Source organism: Anabrus simplex, chromosome 7 (genome assembly GCF_040414725.1).
Source record: "Anabrus simplex isolate iqAnaSimp1 chromosome 7, ASM4041472v1, whole genome shotgun sequence".
NCBI lineage: Eukaryota > Metazoa > Arthropoda > Insecta > Orthoptera > Tettigoniidae > Anabrus > Anabrus simplex.
The window spans coordinates 236,019,102-236,040,167 of NC_090271.1; the positions used below are offsets into that span (position 1 = coordinate 236,019,102).

Sequence of the window (21,066 nt, forward strand, 5' to 3'; positions counted from 1 at the left end):
AAAAATGTACAGACAAACAGAAGCTACCCGGGTTTGAGGGATATAGCGGCCGTGCGTGCGTGCGTGTGTGTGTGTGTGTAAACATCAAAACTGAAAGGAAAAAAAAAAAGCTACAAAATGTAAGTTTTTATATGCTCTCTGAGTGAATTTCAACTAAGAGGTAAAGTTTGACAGTTTACCCACTTAAATGCGGTAGTAATAATAATAATAATAATAATAATAATAATAATAATAATAATAATAATAATAATAATAATAATAATCTATGACCTCGGCTACCGTGTGCAGACATTTCAATTTGATGCCATCTGGCTGTCTGCTTGTCATTTTCAACTTGGACATGTATGGCTGAGATTTAATAAATTTTGTCGGGTAAACACAAAATGTGTCACCAGAGATCTTTTACATGCTGGCATATCAATAGAAAATAGTTTTTGAAATTTTGATTTAATACTATAGGCTACAATAAAACTTTCACCAAAGGAACAATATTGTGCACATACTACTGTTAAATAGAAGTATGGTGTGATTATCTATATATTAAAAGAGTTTACTAAAAACAGCTTCGGCAAATCTGTCCATCCGTTCTACTGGACCGATTTGCTTCATTTTTATTTTAATCTCTCTGGAATGACCTGCCAGTGAATCATGAGACACTGATAGGTCTCTCAAGTTCAGCCAACTTCAAGTGATCATAAAATAAAGTCTTTAAATGATCACTCCAATAATGGAAGGCGAAGGCTTACCCTACCCGCAATACATTCTGTACTTAGCAGATTGCTAAGCGACTAACACTTCCATTAATATTCTGATTATGTGGTTTTCGTCTGGCGGCCCTGGGTTCGATTCCCGGCTGGGTCAGGGGTTTTTAATTGTAAATGATTAATATCCCTGGCCTGGGGATTGGTTGTTTGTGTCGTCCTTAATGTTCCTTTCCTCACATTCAACGATCTACATTTCCGCAATTACAATTACACGCACGTTCATATCATATGGTACAAGTAGTGCCAAAAGATCTACAGAGGTCGACACCACAAACAAATATCAAATTTTTTTTTAAATGTGGTTTTCATCGTTAGTAATGTCATTGCATGCATCTATGTTTGATTACTACCTGTCAAGCCAGAAAGTATACACTTCCTCTGATCACAGAGAATACTATTCCTTGCTAGGTACTCTTTGATGTTCAAACTTTTGCCAGCTTCCAGATATTAAGAACATTCTGCCATCCGTTGAATATAACTTACATGCTTATATAGTTCATTATACGGCATAAACTCAAAATATTCATCGTGAATAATAACATTCTGTTTAGAAAAAAGTCTAGGTATAAACAGACAGGAAGGCATTATGCAAACTGCAATATATCAGATCGTAATACAGAATCCAACATGGCAACTGCCTTTGGTGTAGATTTGCAGTCTGCTGTAAAGCAAGAGTAAAGCAATGGACGTAAGTTCTAGATACATTAATTTAATGCTGATAATGTTCGTAATTTCCGTACAGAAGAACTATTATATTCAACATTAGCTACATTTAAGAAGTAAAAAACCATGAAATGATATTATTTATCATTTAAAAATATGTAAATCACGAACACATATTCGACCCACGTAACCCCAAAAACAGCAAAACTGAAAATCATAAACGTTAACAAAAATCTATCATAACAACGAAAAGTATATTTAAAAGAAAAAACACAAAACACCAACTCCAGTGCCAGGAAGTGCCATTATCAACTGCTATAAAGTACAGTAGCCAACTTTAAATGTACACGTAATTATGTATTTTTAAAGATCGGTTTACGTTCAATGATATTCAAATTGAGGGAAAGGACATATAATTAAACTGACACCAAAGAAGATCATTTGCTGTCAAGTTTCAGTAATTCGCATTCCCCTGCCTTTACTCTTGGAAGTTCACTGTTAGGCTTGATATCTTCACATTTTTGGTCTGGAGGTTCTTAGCCAGTTTCATTGGAAAAAATTCAACATAATTTTTGTAATTGTCTATAAAATTATTTTAAAGGGTCAGTTATTTTCCAGGCGATCTGGACTGTCACAAAGACAAAGTCCCACGCAAAACATAATTATATAAAATTAAAACTTCAAATTAAACCCACAACAATAACTCCAAAGCTACAGAAAAGTTCATAAAAATCGAGTGAGTGGCTGCGCCGTTTAGGTCACGTAACTGTTAGTTTGCATTTGGGGAATAGTGGGTTCGAATCCCACTGTCAGCAGCTCTAAAGGTGATTTTCCATGGTTTTCTATTCTCACACCAGGCAGATGCCGGGGCGGTATTTTAGGGCCACGGCCACTTTCTTCCCAATCCTATCCCTTTCCTATTCCATCGTCGCCATAAGACTTATGTGTCGGTGCGATGTAAAACAAATTATTTAAAAGGATCATTAATTATCAGTCACCATCACAATAAAGAAATCTAAAAAAATACACTTCACACATAATCAACAGGTAATACAAATCCTAAAATTAAACGTCCAAAATAGTACCCGGGCAGCGCATGGAGCAATATTATATTCGATATATTTATAACGAATGCTGCAGAGCAGCACGGGTTCTCTCATACAATTAAAAGTAATTTAGTATTGACTACACACTAAGAAACTAACAGACACTAAAGAGACTGCCAGACTGACGAATGCGCGCGACACACAGGTGAATCATACCTCGTTGTCACGACCTTGGTAAAAAATATTCCCCTGCTACCCTTCCTTACAACACATGCAAAGTTTCTACTACTTACTGTGGTGCTGTACAAATCGGTTAGGCACCACGGAAGAGATTTTGTGCGTATTTCCGCAAATTACTTTGTTAATAATTAAAGGAAAGAATTATTTGACAAGACAACAGGGCTTGTACAAATTGCTTCTTTAAAGAAGTCATATAATTCTTAATTTTAGTCGCTAAAATTTAATAAAAATGTAATGTTTTCTCCAGAAAATGGGGGGGGGGGGGTTGTGTTTGACTGCCTCCCCTAATCGCCGCTGCTACCCGGACATATGTAATACAAAATGGACGCATGTATTATAAACCTGCTGAAGTTTAGCATTAAGTGTGGTGTTCAGGTTGTTGTATATTGTCGCCATAATCAAAGATGGCTTAATAGCTCTGAACAAGAAACTTCTTGGTATTTAGTGGAAGGTGATCCCGTAAACGTTTAAGGGTGAGCAAAGGAAAAAATACTCGATGGCAAATTTTTGTGGTGAGCTCTGTCCAGTTTAAGTGCTTATCAAAAATGACACCAAGGTTCTTTGCAGTTTCGTTTATTTTTATTGGTCTTGCGTGGAATAGGATTGGAGGAATTTTAAAACTTTTCAATTTGGTACGATTATTTTTAGATCCTATTACGATTGCTTGAGATTTTAACCCGCGAGTGGTCGCTATATGAGATTTTCTCTCACATTATTTTTTATTGTGGTATTACTTCACAGTGATGAAAGGGAGGTGACTGTTCCCTCTTCTAGCTGAGTTTATAACTGTCGTGAGTAGAGCGATTCACATTTGAAGGGTAAGCACCCCCTCCCCTAGTCAGAAGAAAGGTACCGGGCGAGTTGGCCGTGCGCGTAGAGGCGCGCGGCTGTGAGCTTGCATCCGGGAGATAGTAGGTTCGAATCCCACTATCGGCAGCCCTGAAAATGGTTTTCCGTGGTTTCCCATTTTCACACCAGGCAAATGCTGGGGCTGTACCTTAATTAAGGCCACGGCCGCTTCCTTCCAACTCCTAGGCATTTCCTATACCATCGTCGCCATAAGACCTATCTGTGTCGGTGCGACGTAAAGCCCATAGCAAAAAAAAAAAGAAGAAAGGTTCCTATGTGTCCGTGCGCGGTGCGTGAGAGTTTCTCTCATCGCGCGACTAATGGCGTTGGTATTACATTCAAGTGGAGCGGGAAACTTACGCCTGTTGTACGCGTTAGTATGTGTATTATGAGCACTTCTTGTTTTTGAAAATATTATTGTGTTCACAAAGCTTGCTTTTTACGTAAATATTACTAGATATAATGCATGTGTGAAATTTTATTTTTTACAACTTCAGGACGGAAGTTATTTTTATGTACATTTTAAGTAGTAATTTGTGTCTTTAGTAAACAGCTAATCATTTCATTTTTGTGTCCGGCTCCATGGCTAAATGGTTAGCGTGCTGGCCTTTGGTCACGGGGTCCTGGGTTCGATTCCCGGAAGGGTTGGTAATTTTAACTATAAATGGTTAATTTCACTGGCACGGGGCATGGTGTATGTGTCGTCTTCATCATCATTTCATCCTCATCATGATGCGCAGGTCGCCTACGGGAGTCAAATCAAATAAGCTGCACCTGGGGAGCCGAACTTGTCCTCGGACACTCCCGGCACTAAAAAGCCATACGCCATTTTATTTTTCTTATTTCATTTTTATAGAAAATATCTAAGGTAGAACTTGCGTCTCATTTCAACAGCAAATTTCAGCCTTTCTCCCCATAAAACTGTGAAAAATGTCATACTACTTTAATGTGAGAGAAAGTCTCACGCGCGACCACTCACGTTACATTTCGGCTAGCGACCACTCGCGGGTTAATGGATTGACTTTAAAAAAATATTTTTAGTTCGGTCTTTTATATTTTCCAGACCATCGTTTAGTTTGTTAATGTCTTATTGGATGTCTCTTAGGTTTGTATATACAGTATATATAGCTAAATGTCATCTGTGTCATCTGCATTGGAAATGAATACATGCTGTAATTACATCACTTTGTAAACAACCGTATTTTTCACCTCTCTATTAACATGGTATATAATAAGACGTATTGAGGTTTAAGCTTCTGCTATATGATGAAAGAGCCTATAAGCTTTTTTTTTTTTATGAAAGTGAAATATGAAAAATAATTAAAATTGGGATTTTGTCTTTGGAAATAAGCTCTTCATTTGAACTGCAGTGACAGATTGAGTTCTTATTTCAAGTTACAGGGGTTTGACAAGGCTATAATCTTCCTTTGTTGTCCATAGTTTTCATGGATCATCTACCAAAAGGTATAAAGTGGCAGGGAGGGATTCAGTTAGGAGGAAATGTAGTAAGCAGTTTGGCCTATGCCAACAACTTGTTCTTAATGGCAAATTATGCTGAAAACCTGCAGTCTAATATCTTGGAACTTGAAAATAGGTGCGATGAGTATGGTATGAAAATTTCCTGTATGGGAGTGAAATCTGGGTTGGATTCAGGGTATCTTATTCATAAGTTAACAGTATAACACTGATCACTGGTACAAACAGATGGGAACAATGGCAGGAGGGTACTCAGAATGAGGAAATAATGGCTGAGTTAGGAATTAACCTGATTGATGAAGCTGTACGCATAAACAGGCTTCGGTGGTGGGGTCATGTGAGGCAAATGGAGGAGCATAGGTTACCTAGGAAAATAATGGACTTGGCCATGGAGGGTAGGAGAAGTAGTGGGAGACCAAGGCGATGATGCTTAGATTCAGTTTCTCAGGATTTAAAGATAAGAGATATGGAACTAAACAAGGCCATAGAATTAGTTACAAATAGAGGATGTAGCAGAGTTTTATAAAATCACAGGGGCTTGCAGACTGAACATTGAAAGGCACAGCAGTCTAATAACTAAGACGGACGGATGGATGGATGGATGGATGGATGGATGGATGGATGGATGGATGGATGGATGGATGGATGGATGGATGGATGGATGGATTTTTTTTTTATTTTTTTTTTAACTAATATTATATATTTAGTGATAATCTTCGGACATGACAGCAGGAATGTCACTCCATAAATGGATCCTGTAGATTTAAGCCATTGTTGCAATTAAAGAATAAAGGACAGATATCTTACAGTCTGTTATGAAAATGTACAAATGTATTTTGTATACATATATAGGTGTTCATGATATGGTAGAGAGTAAGATTCTCAAGGATTCACTTTCTCTGAAGACCAGTTGTGGACAGCTCAGAAAGATTTGTGTGATGTCTCATTATAATATTCTAAAGTCTTATCATTTTTTGCTCTTTGCACAGGAGAAACTTGATCAGAGGGAAGCAGATGCTCAAATTGAGCTGTTGGAGGAGAAGCTGAAACTCTCTGAATCAGAATTACAGTGTGCATTGCAGAGGGCTGAAAGAGCAGAGACTCAGTCTAATGAATTGAATACAAGAGGTAAGAAGATAAAGTTAGAATAAATAAGGATAAGGTCTAAAACATTAATGTTTATGCTGATATTTCATCACAATGACAATATCATTATCAAAGTTAGATTAAATTGAAAAGGAATATGAAGAAAACAGACCATTAATGTAATTCAATTTTAATGATCCGGTAAGACACCTTTACACAGCAGAAACCTGGTCTTAATAAAAAAATTCCATGGTTCCATGAGATTAACATAAAAATATAAAAGGACATCACTTAATGGAACCAGTCCTGCTCAGAAATGGAAACATAGTTTTACTGTGTACAACAGAAAATATTACGCATACCTCTACGTAGGTTACCTATCAATAATACAATCAGCATAGTCCAGCATTGACTGCGCTGAGATATTGAGAAATTAGAAACTCAGAATGACTCAGAACAATGTTCACTTTGAACTAATGAAAATTAAGCTCAGTTAGAAGAGGTTAAAGATTTAGGAACTTAGATATGGTACAATCTGCTATATTTCTAGAAAATAGATCCCAGGGAATTAGAGTAGGCAAAGCTTTATCTGACCCTATAATAATTAAGAGGGGAATTCCTCAAGGCAGTATTATTGGACCTTTATGTTTTCTTATATATATAAATGATTTGAGTAAAAAAGTGGAATCAGAGGTAAGGTTTTATGCGGATGATGTTATTCTGTATAGAGCAATAAATAAGTTACAAGATTGTGAGCAACTGCAAAATGACCTCGATAATATTGTGAGATGGACAGCAGGCAATGGTATGTTGCTAAACGGGGTTAAAAGTCAGGTTGTGAGTTTCACAAATAGGAAAAGTCCTCTCAGTTTTAATTACTGCGTTGATGGGGTGAAAGTTCCTTTTAGGGATCATTGTAAGTATCTAGGTGTTAATATAAGGAAAGATCTTCATTGGGGTGTTCACATAAATATGATTGTAAATAAAGGGTACAGATCTCTGCACATGGTTATGAGGGTGTTTAGGGGTTGTAGTAAGGATGTAAAGGAGAGGGCATATAAGTCTCTGGTAAGACCCCAACTAGAGTATGGTTCCAGTGTAAGGGACCCTCACCAGTATTACTTGATTCAGGAACTGGAAAAAATCCAAAGAAAAGCAGCTTGATTTGTTCTGGGTGATTTCCGACAAAAGAGTAGCATTACAAAAATGTTGCAAAGTGATATGTTTCAAGCTGTCAGCGGAGAGATGGCGTGGAATGACATTAGTAGACGAATAAGTTTGAGTGGCATTTTTAAGAGTAGGAAAAATCACAATATGAAGATAAAGTTGGAATTCAGGAGGACAAATTGGGGAGTTAGGGACTGGAATAACTTACCAAGGGAGATGTTCAGTAAATTTCCAATTTCTTTGAAATCATTTAAGAAAAGGCTAGGAAAACAACAGATTGTCTTCTTTCCCTAGAAGTGTTTTTCCATCTGATCTTTTAATGTTCATACACCTACTTTTCCTTTCTCCAAAGGGTTCTTTGATTTTCTTGTGTGCAGCATCTACCTTTCCTAGGGCCAAACAACATCATTGGACTTCTCTTTCAGCCATTCTTCCTTAGCTGTCCTGCACTCTCTATCTACTTCATTCTTTATTCACCTGTATTCTTTTCTGCCATCCTAAATTTTTTGCATTCTTTTACTTCCATTGTTTGTCAATCAGGTCTAGTATCTCTTGAATTATCCATTGTTTCTTAGGTGATCTTTCCTTTCTTCCTAAATTTCTTCAGTAGCCTTACTGATCTCATTCCTCATGACTGCCCATTCTTCCTCTACTGTGTTTCCTTCTGCCTTTTCATTTAGTCCCTGTGTTACATGTTCCTTGAAATGATCCCTCACGCTATTTTCTTTCAACTTGTCTAGATCCCATCTCCTTGCATTCCTTCCTTTCTTTAATTTCTTCTACTTCAGATGGCATTTCATGACCAACGAGTTGTGGTCAGAGTCCACGTCTGCTCCTGGGAAAATCTTGCGATCCAACACCTGGTTTCTAAATCTCTGCTTAATCATAATGAAGTCTATTTGATACCTTCCAGTGTCTCCAGGTCACGTCCATGTATACAGCCGTCGTTTGTGGTGTTTGAACCAAGTGTTAGCCAGGACTAAATTGTGATCGGTACAGAATTCAACCAGCTGGCTTCCTCTTTCTTTCATTTGTCCCAGTCCGAATTCTCCTACTATATTACCTTCTCTTACTTGGCCTACCACTGAATTCCAGTCTCCCATCACAATTAGATTCTCATCACATTTTACATACTGTATTAAATCTTCTATCTCTTCACATATTCTTTCAATTTCTTCATCATCTGCTGAACTAGTAGTCATATAAACCTGCATTATTGTGGTTGGGCATTGGCTTGGTGTCTATCTGGACCATAATAATCCTTTCACTATGCTGGTCACAGTAGCTTACCTGCTGCCCTATTTTCTTATTCATTATTAAACATACTCCTGCATTTCCCCTGTTTGATTTTGTGTTGATAATTCTTTAGTCATCTGGCCAGAAATCGTGCTCTCCTTGCCAACGTACTTCACTTATACCGACTACATCTAACTTTAGTCTATCCATCTCCCTTTTCAGATTCTCTAACCTACCACAGTGATTCATTCAACCTTCTAACATTCCACGCTCCGACTCACAGAATGTCAGTATCCATCTTCCTGATGATTGCCCCCTCTTGTGTAGTCCCCACCCAGAGATCCGAATGGGGGACTATTTTACCTCCGGAATATTTTACCCGGAAGAAAGTTATCATCTGTATATCATTCATACAGAGAGAGCTGCATGTCCTCGGGAGTTAGTTACTTCTGTAGTTTCCCATTGCTTTCAGCCATGTAGCAGTATCAACACAGCTAAGTTATGTTAAGTATTATTACAAGACCACATCAGTCAATCATCTAGACTGTCGCCCTTGTAACTTCCGAAAGGCTGCTACCCCCCTTTCGATGAACTATTCGTTAGTCTGGTCTCTCAACATATACCCATCCAGTATGGTTGCACCTATGGCTCGGCTAACTGCTTCATTGGGACACGCAAGCCTCCCTACCATGGCAAGGTCACACGGTTCACAGGGGAGGTATATTTGTGGAATACCGGTGGAGGTTACAGTCGTCACATGGGTAAATATTCCCGATCCCACCTATCTATTACAAGTACAGTGAACAGCTTATAAATCTCATATTTTGTCCCGTATTGGCTCAACACAACTAAGGTTAAGTTATAAGGAGGATCCCACCTTCCAATACTTATCAGTTTCTTTATAATGGTTTTATTAATTACATGATGTAATCCAGCTTAATCTCTAGGACATGTTTCATTCCAATTATGGAACATCTTCAGCTAAAAGATTTGACAAAATGGCATGTCCTAGAGATTAAGGTGGATTATATCATGTAATTAATAAAACCATTATATAGAAATTGATAACTATTGGAAGGTGGGAATCTCCTTATAACTTAACCTAAGTTAAGTACAGTGAATCCGAAGTGGGAAGAAATGTAATTTAAAACGGTCAGTCACCCAGTGATGTCACAACATTATTTAAGTGTATTTCACTTGTAATTGAAAGCTCTCTTTGACTTACTAAATGAACTTCAAATATTTGGACAAACTCTTTGTTTTATGTCCTCAGTTGAATGGCAGATGTGAGGTTTGCCTGTACTGTTACGGACCAAGGTTAGGATACTAACTGCCAAAATTGAGATCATTAGGGCTGAATTGTCAAAAAATGTAATGACACACAGCTTTCCAGCTTTCTTAAGTCACATAGGCCTACTATAGTGCATGGACTATGAGGATCTCTAAAGTGACGATCGCCATGTATGAAAGACGAGCGATATTCAGGAATTTTGATCAACTGAGCACACATTGGGGCAATGGATAGTATTCTAACCAGTGTCAGGACTCCATCAACGGGTGTTCCTCAGCGAACCTGATGTTTCCCCATTTCAGCATTTACATGACATGTTCTAAATGTAGGCTGTATCTACTCAGCTATGTTGTGTGGGATCTGTGCCTTCCTATCGGTGATTGGTAGCTCCACTGTTAATCAAGAAAATAGAGGGAATGATGATGTTTGTGGCCCAATTGGAAGTTGTCTAACACTTTCAAAACTCTTCCTGATGATGATCCATAGGAATTCTTTCTTTTGAATATTTTGAAATGACTTACATTCGCAGAAGAAGAACCAGGAAACGCCAACAAGCAATTCCTCCTCGATATACGGTTGAACGATAGAGCCAATAAGATTCAGTACTTCAGCGACTTTCAAGGACTAATAAACCTTTCCGAGATGATATAATCACCTACAAACTATTGTGGGATACGATCATCTAAGTCCTTATTAGTTCTTAACCGAGCTACAAGAGACATTGAAACACTACTAAACCAACTATAACTTGGTCAAAAGTGAAAAAATTTCAATGCCGCCACCAATAAAATTCAGAGTCCCACATTTTAAACATTGCTTTCCAAATTCCAACGATAGAAAGTATAATTAAGAGCTATTGGACATAACATAACATTTTTACTGAATTTGGAGAAAGCATGTTTGCAAATGTTTACCTCAGGAATCCTAATTTCTTGGGACAACAGTTCTATGAATTAAAGTTATTAAGAAGAATGGATTGGAATAGAGTGATATAGAGATCGTTGTTAAGATAGTCGTGCGAGAATTAGGACATCTTTTCCACCAGCTGCATTATGCACTTCATCATCTAAACCTCAGGAAGAACATCTATGTTGAACTGCAGATGATAGTGGTTTTTGAAACCTGCAGTATTTTGAGGAAAGTAATGAATAGTTATTTGAAGGATCCTTCACAGGAGAAAATCAGAGGGTGCATGATATTTTACTTAGCTTGAAAATTAACCCCACCTAATATAACTGAACACCAAGAAAACATAGGTAGAACTTTTCCCTTTGGTGTCAGTCTGCCTGTCTGTTTGTATATTCCTAAAAGTGGAAAACTGCTGGACTTACTTCAACCAAACTACTTATTTGGAATCTACTCATTCAGGATTGTGTTATCAGGTGCATATGATTTCATGGTAATCACATGGAGTTGGCATTTATAGGAAGATTATCCTCAAATATTTTTGTTAACATTATGTCTATCAAAGACTGTACATAACAAATGTTTATGAATATGTTATTTCCATTCCTTTGTGCCATGTACATATTTATCGTACGATGGTAGGTAATGGGAAAAACTAAGGAGCTATTTTACTCTTTTCAATAGGGCAGGTATAAAGGGAGATATCATCAACATTAGAGCACCATGCCAGAGGTCAGAGATACAATATGCAATCTGAGAAGCAGGGAGAATTTCGCACAACTTCGGACCAGGAACTGTAACCTATAATCATTTCGGAAATCGTCCTCATTCTCTCTTGACTTTGTTCAGCTTCATCATATTTCACATTACTGCCATGTGCTTTCTTAGGAAAATATCAGTTTTACACATTGCATTAAACGTGTGAAGAGAGCCATGTTATTTTGCATAAATTCCTGAAGAATATATGTAATCCATTGTAAATTCCCTTGCGAAGAACTGATACAAATGCTAGTACTATATACAGTATATAATAGAAAAGACCTGAAGACACCGGAAGATGGTTACATAAATGTTAGACAGAGTTATAGAACCATCCCAGTACCAGATGTAGTCTCTGATTTCAACTTGGTGGTCATGAAGTGCCAAATAAATCTGGAGAAATGGTATTATCATCCTCATAGCCTAATTCTTTTGGCAGTTACAATTCTTCCCATGGTGCTTGTAGCTCATTAAGGGTACTGAGCTGCCAATATGACTGCAGAATTGGAGTGCCATAACACCCTCACCTTTCATATCAAACTGCTCCTCCATTGGTCTCGTTCCAGCCCTCAGTCCGAGATAGAAATTGTTGGCAGGCACACCAGTCCTTTACCATGCAAGTGAGAAAGTCAGTGTATAGTACTGAACACTCAGTATACTACAGTAATAGCCTAGTGTTTACTTCTGTAACACTCATTTTGAGTGAAAGGTGAGGCCAGTATAATACAATGCTTGCTCATGGCATTTTAGCACATTGTTACGAATAAAACTCCATTTCTTTTGTTACTCTAATTTTTTTCAGTATGGTCTAATAAATGCACACACACCCACAGACAGTCCAGGAATTCACACAGTCACATGCAGTGAAAAACTAAACAGCTCAACAGTATTCAACAGCAGGATGACACTCACAACAGCGAACATTAACACAGGTCTATTTACCTTCACACTCGCGACAGCGGCTTCCCTCCACAGAAATACACTAACACACATTCTGTCATCTCCACCCACTCACTGGTCTCTCCGACACCACAACAACAGCTCCTGGTTTAGACCTCGGTGGGACACTAGCGACGGCCAACACTTCTGTTACCCTCAGCCCAACCACCGAACCCCAATACACCGAGTCTCACACTGACTCCACCTCAGAGCCCAACTGTCACCGACTGTCCGCGGCTAGCCTCCCTTTTTTATAGGTTGGTTGATTTAAGCCAGAATTTTCGCAAGGTGGCTAGAGGTAGAACATTCCCGTTGAATCTCCAAGAACCCCACACGTAAGCCGGCCGACGAGAACAAAACACGGAAAGGCCGGCCCCACCCCACAAGCCGGCTGGGAGATCCCAGGTCGTCTGAGTCACTAGCCCCTTCCTGGAAGTACTGAAAGGGGCTACCACAGGGCTGGCACATAACACTATATAATGTGACATTGGGCTCATGCCAGGTGTATGCTTATAGACAATTTCCAATTAACTCAAAAGTAGGAAAATGAAATTAAACTCTGCTAATCATTGCTGTTACGCTATTTGTGTATGAGTAAATAGGTAAGGCTGTACTGTCGTCCCTTCTCGTACGATTGTTTCTCTTTCAGGGGCTGTTGATGACATCATTAAACTAATTAGAGGAGGAATGTTTACCTTAAAAATTAAGGTCACCTAAATGTATTGCGTACATAAACTCTGATATTGCCAACATGATTCCTGAACTGAATCAACCGTTTCTTTCAGCTAACAAACAGTTACATAACCCTCACTACTCTTTAAATATCTCAGTTGTGATTCTTTTTTTAAATATTTGGTGATGATCATGCAGTATTTTAATTCTCAGTTACCATTTCTTTTACCCATGTAATATCTTGTGAGCCAGTAGAAGAACCCATGAGTATACTGTTGGAATTTTACTTGTTTACAGTGAGTCAGCTTGAAGATGAGCTCCAAACTCTCAAATGCCCACCACCCCCTCCTCCACCCCCACTACCTCCACCTCCAGCTGTTGGGAACTTCTCTACGCCTATCATCAAAAAGAAGCTGACGACAGTCATCGATTCATCACGGGTTGTAGAAGATGATGCCACTGTAGCAAACCCTGTGCTGGATATGGCCAACATGCTTGGTATTCCAAGGAAACCAACAAGCAAAATAACTCCTACGCAAAGTGGTAAGTCACCATTATGCAATAAATTGTCAACAATATTTTTAAAGGGGAAGTTGTTGGACAAGAAAGCAAATATATTATTTCTGCATGAGTGAATAGATAAAGCTGTATTGTCCTCTTTTCTCATGTGATTGTTTCTCTTTCAGGGGCTATTGATGACATCATTAACCAAATTAAAGGAGGAAGGTTTACCTTAAAAACTACGGAGGTAAGCATAAGACCTGTATTTCAACTTCTAAGGAAGGCTGAGGCTCCATTCTGTACTATAATTATAGGCCATCAAATTAACGCAGAACTGCAGCTGAGGCAAGGTCATGGCTGGCTAGCTGTTGGCAGTCTTGAATATGGTTTTCCATGGTTTCCCATTTTCTCACCAGGCAAATGCTAGGGCTGTATCTCAATTAAGGCCATGGCCACTTCCTTCCCACTCCTAGCCCTTTCCTATTCCATCGTCGTCATAAGATCTATCTGTGCCAGTGCGACAGAAAGCAAATTGTAAAGGAATGGAGGCAGACAAGCTGTCACTTCCTGCCAGCTGGGTAATACGAGAGCAAGTTAGAGTGTCTGCCTAATAAATTCTAAAGTACTCGCCCTTAATTTCTCATCATGAAGTCGTTCCTCGTGGAGCAGATTAGATTTTTCAGCGTTCCAGTATCAGCTGTTTTCAGAATTTACATAGCCACCTAAATCCGTTCACAAAATCTAATCCTACACACTAAGGATCACCTGGTTTACGTTTTTGCACCACAGTATATTTATAGGGTTTTGATGTTCAACTGCTTCACTTACTTGGGTGCCCAAGGAGGTATATTCATGAAAACATTTCAATAATGGATTGACCCTATAGCTTTCATGATCACACTATTTTCAGCTATTTGGTCATGTCCAATACATATAGTACATGTCAAGTACAGAGCAGAAATGACCAAATTGTATTACTGATGGTTACTAAACCCACATCTTTGGATTTTGTGTCCGATGCTCTACCAATTTAGTGCCATTTTTGCTCTATGGGCTGTTCTAATTGAACATTTAGCTATCGTGACCGCTTCATGCTCGAAATGAGTTGCCTATTTGCAAAGCCTGTATGTCCCTTTAGACAGAACTGGGAAATGAAGAAAATTGTAGATAAATATGTGTTTCCTCTTGAACATTGTTCTTAAACTCTTTTTGAAATAAAGTGAGAATGTATTCAAATCTATCTCAAAGGGAAATATATTATCTATATATTAAAAGAGTTTACTAAAAGCAGCTTGTGCAAATCCATCCATCTGTTCTCTCCGGAATTACCTTTTGGTGAATCATGAGACATTGATAGGTCTCTAAGTTTAGCCAAGTTTGAGTAATCATGAAATCAAATCATTAAATGATCACTGCAATAATGGCAGGTGAAGGCTTATCCTAACCTGCAATACATTCTATGCTTAGCAGGTTTTTAAGTGACCAACACTTTCATTAATATTCTGATATACACATAATGTGAGTTTCAGTCTTAGTAATGTGATTACAGCAGCCATATTTGATTACTACCTGTGAAGTCAGAGAGTATACACTTCCTCTTATGATGGAATAATACTATTCTCTGCTAGATACTCTTTGATTCTCTGACCTTCCCCAGCTTCTAAATAATTATGCTCAACGGATGGCAGAACATTCCTAATAATTTACGTGCTGTTAGGAGAAAACAGTCAAAGTACGCACAGACGGAAAGGTATCAAGTCAACCATCAATAAAGCACAGAGACAAACTCTTGAAAAAGTGGGTGTCTACTTACCCGAACCGGTATTCATTCACGGCCAATTGTATGTTGCACTATCTCGGGTAAGATCGTTTGAAAATGTTAAGATCCAGATACGACCGAATGGTCGAAGCACAGAGAATGGAAAGAAGTGTTATAAACTAAATTACGAATATGTCATTTGTTATGTATTGGTATTAAATGTTCATAAAACTATTGAAGAGGGCGGGCAAAACAATATGACTGCAATGGGCATATCAAGATGAGATATCTCACCTACTGATAAAGATTGCTGTGGAGCAGTGTGGGTCCACTAGTAATACTTAAAATTCTTTGGATGCAACATGTTTCAGAAACTCATGCTTGTGCTAAAATTGTTCTCGAATAAGCTCAGTCAGGTATTAAATAAAACTTCTGGAACTAAAACAATTTGTCAACTTAGCAGAAAGCTGTGTGGTAAAGAAACTGAAATAGAAGAGGAGTGGTGTTTTCATATGCACCCCCACCACTACCGAGCTCGATAGCTGCAGTCGCTTAAGTGCGGCCAGTATCCAATATTCGGGAGATAGTGGGTTCAAACCCCACTGTCGGCAGCCCTGAAGATGGTTTTCTGTGGTTTCCCATTTTCACACCAAGCAAATGCTGGGGATGTACCCTAATTAAGGCCATGGCCATTTCCTTCCCACTTCTAGCCCTTTCCTCTCCCATTGTCGCCATAAGACCTATCTGTGTCGGTGTGACATAAAGCAATTGGCAAAAAAAAAAATGCAATGCACCTGGGGCATCATGCAATTAGGAAAGAATGTTTTCATTGTTTAAAATATTATTCACTGACAAACATAGCACTACTTCCCACATATACTGTAACAGCCACAAATAAGGTCAGATTTCCCACAAAACAAGTAGTTTATTTGTGTACGCATATTATGGTGCATATTATTATATTTATGCATATTTGCACACATATTTTACTGTTAAACCCTCAGCAAGCATCGTGACACTTGTGGAACAAAACCATGTTGTGAGGTCCAGGGGACTGCACATGTCTAAGGCTGAATAAGGTTTTCATTTTCTGAAAAATGTCATTAGATCAAGAATGCTGTGATTATTTTATTATTAATTCTAATAATTCATCCTAATTTCACTAAAAAATAATTAAGTTTCAGAGAACCCTTCACTGCACAATTTTTCAAATTTTGATGATTTTTTTAAAATTACTTATAATGTACTAATTTGTGGTAAAATAGTAAAAAAATTATATTTACAAAATGTGAAGATTATGGCTTAAAGAGGGGTTTGGGTCTCAGGAGGAACACTGCACATTGAGGGTAAAATAATGTTTGAGAACTCTTAGAACACATAAATACTGTCTTTTTAAATATGTAATTAAAATATTAACCTTCCAAAGCAAAAAGCATGGGAAACTAAAGGGCACATATATACAGTATGTACAAAACACATTGTTTGAAAAATTTAAAAAAACTAACATGAAAAGTGAACATTCACGCTGATTATGAATAATGCATTGCACAATCAGGTAAATTTAGCACATATGTTTGATTTCCTTTTATAAGCCTAATTATCACACAGATAGTAGGCTATTACATGTCCGGCCCGGCGATGTAGGGGGCAACGCATCCGCCTGTCACCCGGCGGCCCTGGCCGGGTCAGGGGCTTTTAATTGTAATGATTAATATCCCTGGCCTGGGGACTGGGTATTTGTGACGTCCTTAATTTTCTTTTACTCACACACAACATTTCACATTACCGCCATTCGAATTACACGCAGTTTCATAGAATATGGTGGCAGTAGGGGCAAAAGATCCACATGGATCGACACCCCGAACAAATAGCACTTTAAAAAAGTATTTTAAAAAAATCTGCAGCAAGGATCAGTTTGAAAATAAATTTTATATTTTCCTTTCAATGGGAAATATCGTGTCTACTCAACTGTAAAAACAGTTTTTCTTATTGTGTAGGCACAAAAATACTGCACACTTTATGCACTTAGAATGTGTTTTAGCACTACAATCAGGCAATTTACAGCGCTGTTGATTCTCGGTAAATACTGGCAAATGAGAAAGTTAATCACTCCGAACATCTTGTGGTGGTGCTGGTGTAGTAGGGCCTTTCCTCTCCTTTAGCTGTAGCTGCACTTCAACTTCAGATCTAGGCCTTCCCCGTGAGGGAGTAATGGGTTTTCCAAACTTGCAGAGTATTACACCAAGATCAGCACGGAATTCAGCAAGTGTCATAATTGGCTGTATCCCTTTTTCAATTAGGCATCTCTTAGACAAAAGCCAAGCATTTACGACTAACAAATCTAGCTCACACATTTCATCTGGTAGCATTGTTTTGCCAGAAAATTTGAGATCTTCATCAGCCCATTGCATAAATCATCTTTTCCATATGACATTTCTATATTTCACTTTGTCTGTTGTTTGATTTGCTAAGGTAGGTAGGACCCCTCTGTTTTGCACCATCTGAGACAGACTCTACACTGACAGATGTTTGTGGCTGAGTGGAATAAGGCTCAGTAGGTGGTTGTTGTCCGGTACCAAATGTTGATTGGTTTGGCTCAGGGACAATTGGCGGTTGTCTGGAGAAAGCCTTAGGTATTCTGTCCATCTGTTCCATCCTGAACTCTTCATCACTATCATCTGAATCATCCAGTCCATCTTCACTATTTTCGGGTACTGCAAGAATTTCTTCCAGGGCAGTAAACAATTGTTTATCAGTTAGTTTATCATTATATGATATTTTTAATACAATACAAATATTATTAAGGCATAAACACACTTTAAAACACTGTCAACCAATTTAAAAACACTTCATTTTGGTCCCTGAACAAAACCAAGTCAATAATAACAAAATCATATAACCTCAAACATGGTCTCCATAAAAATATTCATGACTGCACAGTGGATCTCACAAGGAACAAACAGTTTTCACTAAATTTTCTGTTGTAAAGAAACATAATTCCACAAAAAACCATGTGTATATTATCCTAAAAGCCCTCAATAACACAGAAAATATTTTAACAACTGAAATTGTCACTCTATGCACTTCCTATTCACCCCCCACCCCCCATAAAGGGATTTTCCAAAAAAAAAAAAAAAATGTGTTTCTTCATTTTCAAAGGAGATTCCAAATACCAATCTTTATGTCTGTAAATTTTTAAGTTTTTGAGGTATAGATATACTCATTTAAATAATTCACCCCACTTTTCACCCTCATAGCAAATTAATATCCAAACATCCCCCCTTAGTGAGTACCTACACTCTAATATAAATGCATCTCCAAAATTTCATTTTTGTCCAGTAGTTTTGGCTCGGTGATGGTGGATCAGTCAGTCAGTCAGACATGTTATTTTATATACACAAATTACCTGCCAGCCACAGCCAGAACTTCTACAAGAACTCCAAATGAATAGCCAGCATGATGGCTTATATTGCCTACTGACCATCAGTGAATGGATACAATGTGGCTAGAAAATGAACCACTTAATGACAAGGCTCCCTGTGTATGGACTTTTTTTTTTTTTTTTTGCTACTTGCTTTACGTTGCACCGACACAGATAGGTCTTATGGCGACGATGGGACAGGAAAGGCCTAGGAGTGGGAAGGAAGCGGCCGTGGCCTTAATTAAGGTACAGCCCCAGCATTTGCCTGGTGTGAAAATGGGAAACCACGGAAAACTATTTTCAGGGCTGCCGACAGTGGGATTCGAACCTACTATCTCCCGAATACTGGATACTGGCCGCACTTAAGCGACTGCAGCTATCGAGCTCGGTATGTGTGTATGGACTCAATCACAAACTGTGCTAAACTAAAGGTTTTATAAACCATGCCCAGAATGAATATGTACTAAGATACTGGAATCCCTGTTAAAGATACCACATATTGAATTGCAACTGGTGCAGAGAACCTCTTAAGAAATTTTGTACTGGAGAATGAAGTATATAGCCAGTGGTTTGATTCCTAGCAGGGTCAAGGTGTTTATGGTTGCTTTACTACACACATATCACATTAATTACTTATCACTACAGACACATCCAATAATGAATGTAGTGTTGACATAAGCAAGGGCATCCAGCTCCACATGGAGTGCAGTCACAACTCCACCAAGGAATGGCAGAGAGGGAACAACAACAACTAGCATTGAGTGGCTAAAAGGATCATGAACTACTTTGGGGTCACTAGAGCCACCTCGGATCATTTTTGTTTTAGCCAGGGATTTAAAGCTGGATGGCCTTCCTTATGTTTTACATGATATTTCAGATGAAAATTTCAACTCACGATCCATAGGAATTTGAACCTCTGCCGACTAGGAGGAAAGCCACTTGCTAATCCATTACAGAAATCATGTGTTGCATTGACCATATTCTGCCATAACTGATAACTGTTTCTGATAGACAACTATCACCACATACTAGGGGGTTCTTTCAGTGCATCTTGGTTGGCCACTTTTCTAGTTGTCTGTTGGTCATGCATATGGCTACTTAAATCCAAAGCTTCTTTGTTTGTAAATCAATTGGCATTTCATAGTACAAATTAACAAGTTGTGCTTGAGAATTAGGAAACCTTACCATTCCATTTGGGTTATTGTTGAACTCATATGATCTTGTCTAATCGTTTCTACTTTCATTTTATGTTTTTGCTGTAGAAACAACAAAACAAGAAAGAAGAACCACCTGCGGCAGTTCAAGAGATGCTCAATATTCTCGGAACGTTAAAACGGCGAGCAAAATCAAACAACAGCACAAAACGGTCACCGCATGTACTTGCTGATGTAGCACTGTAATATAGCACCTGTACCCTGCACTTGGGAAATAAACTCTTGCCAAGTTTGATCCAAAGATTGATTACAAGGCCTGCTTGTGATAAGAACTCTGCTTTGTGCATATTAAACCTGTATGAGAGATTGAAGATGATACCACTCAAAACTGTATATTATTGTTGAATTTTGTAATTTTTTAAATATTTTTTAACAACAGCTACTATATATTAGTACTTAGTGACGGAGCTACATTACATGTTGAGCAGTTGTTATAAGAGGATATATTTTTCTTAAAAACCACTGTAGAATCTTGCTTGAAATTGTATAATCCAAGCAAACGATTATAGTTAATTTATTGAACGTTTATATACAAACTGTTCAGCTCTATATAGCTGAAAACCCATGACTATTGTGTATATATGACTTCTTTAATGTAAATGATCCTCTACTTACAGCAATGTTTTATGATTACTTGATAAGCTAAGAGTTCGCTCTGAGGTTACATAATACTTAACATGTTGTTTGTTCTGTTCTGCTCATTTTTTAAGAGAAATAAAAATATAGTTCTATGTAATTCTCAATTCTAACCAGATTTGCCAAGTTTACAGTTCCTTCCTCCCTTCCTTTCCTTTCAAGATGACTGATATTGTATTTTATATTTTCATGAACTGGACAGGCTGTATTTTCCAGTGTTGCTTAACTAGAGTTAAAATGAATACTGTACTTTTGATTTTCATTAGAAAGCATGTCATAAACTCTTGATAATTTTGGATATGCAGTAAAATAAAATAATATAAATTCACTCATTACTCATACACAATAATAATAATCTCTCTCTGTTATCATTCCCTCAATTCTGAGGATTGTGATCTCCGAGGAGGCTATTGATCGGTTGTCTCCATCTCTCATGGACCT

General features: G+C 38.0%; 1 protein-coding gene across 1 annotated transcript in view; it reads left to right on the forward strand.

Annotated features, from left to right (window-relative positions):
- Positions 1–20,725, forward strand: part of LOC136877075 (shootin-1) — a 180,729-nt gene extending 160,004 nt beyond the window's left edge. The window contains exons 8-11 of the mRNA XM_067150892.2: positions 6,028–6,166; positions 13,392–13,637; positions 13,781–13,842; positions 20,038–20,725. Of these exons, the coding sequence (XP_067006993.2) occupies positions 6,028–6,166; positions 13,392–13,637; positions 13,781–13,842; positions 20,038–20,175 (585 nt within the window). The 3' untranslated portion in view covers positions 20,176–20,725. The remainder of the gene's footprint in view (positions 1–6,027; positions 6,167–13,391; positions 13,638–13,780; positions 13,843–20,037) is intronic.
- Positions 20,726–21,066: the final 341 nt, after the last annotated feature.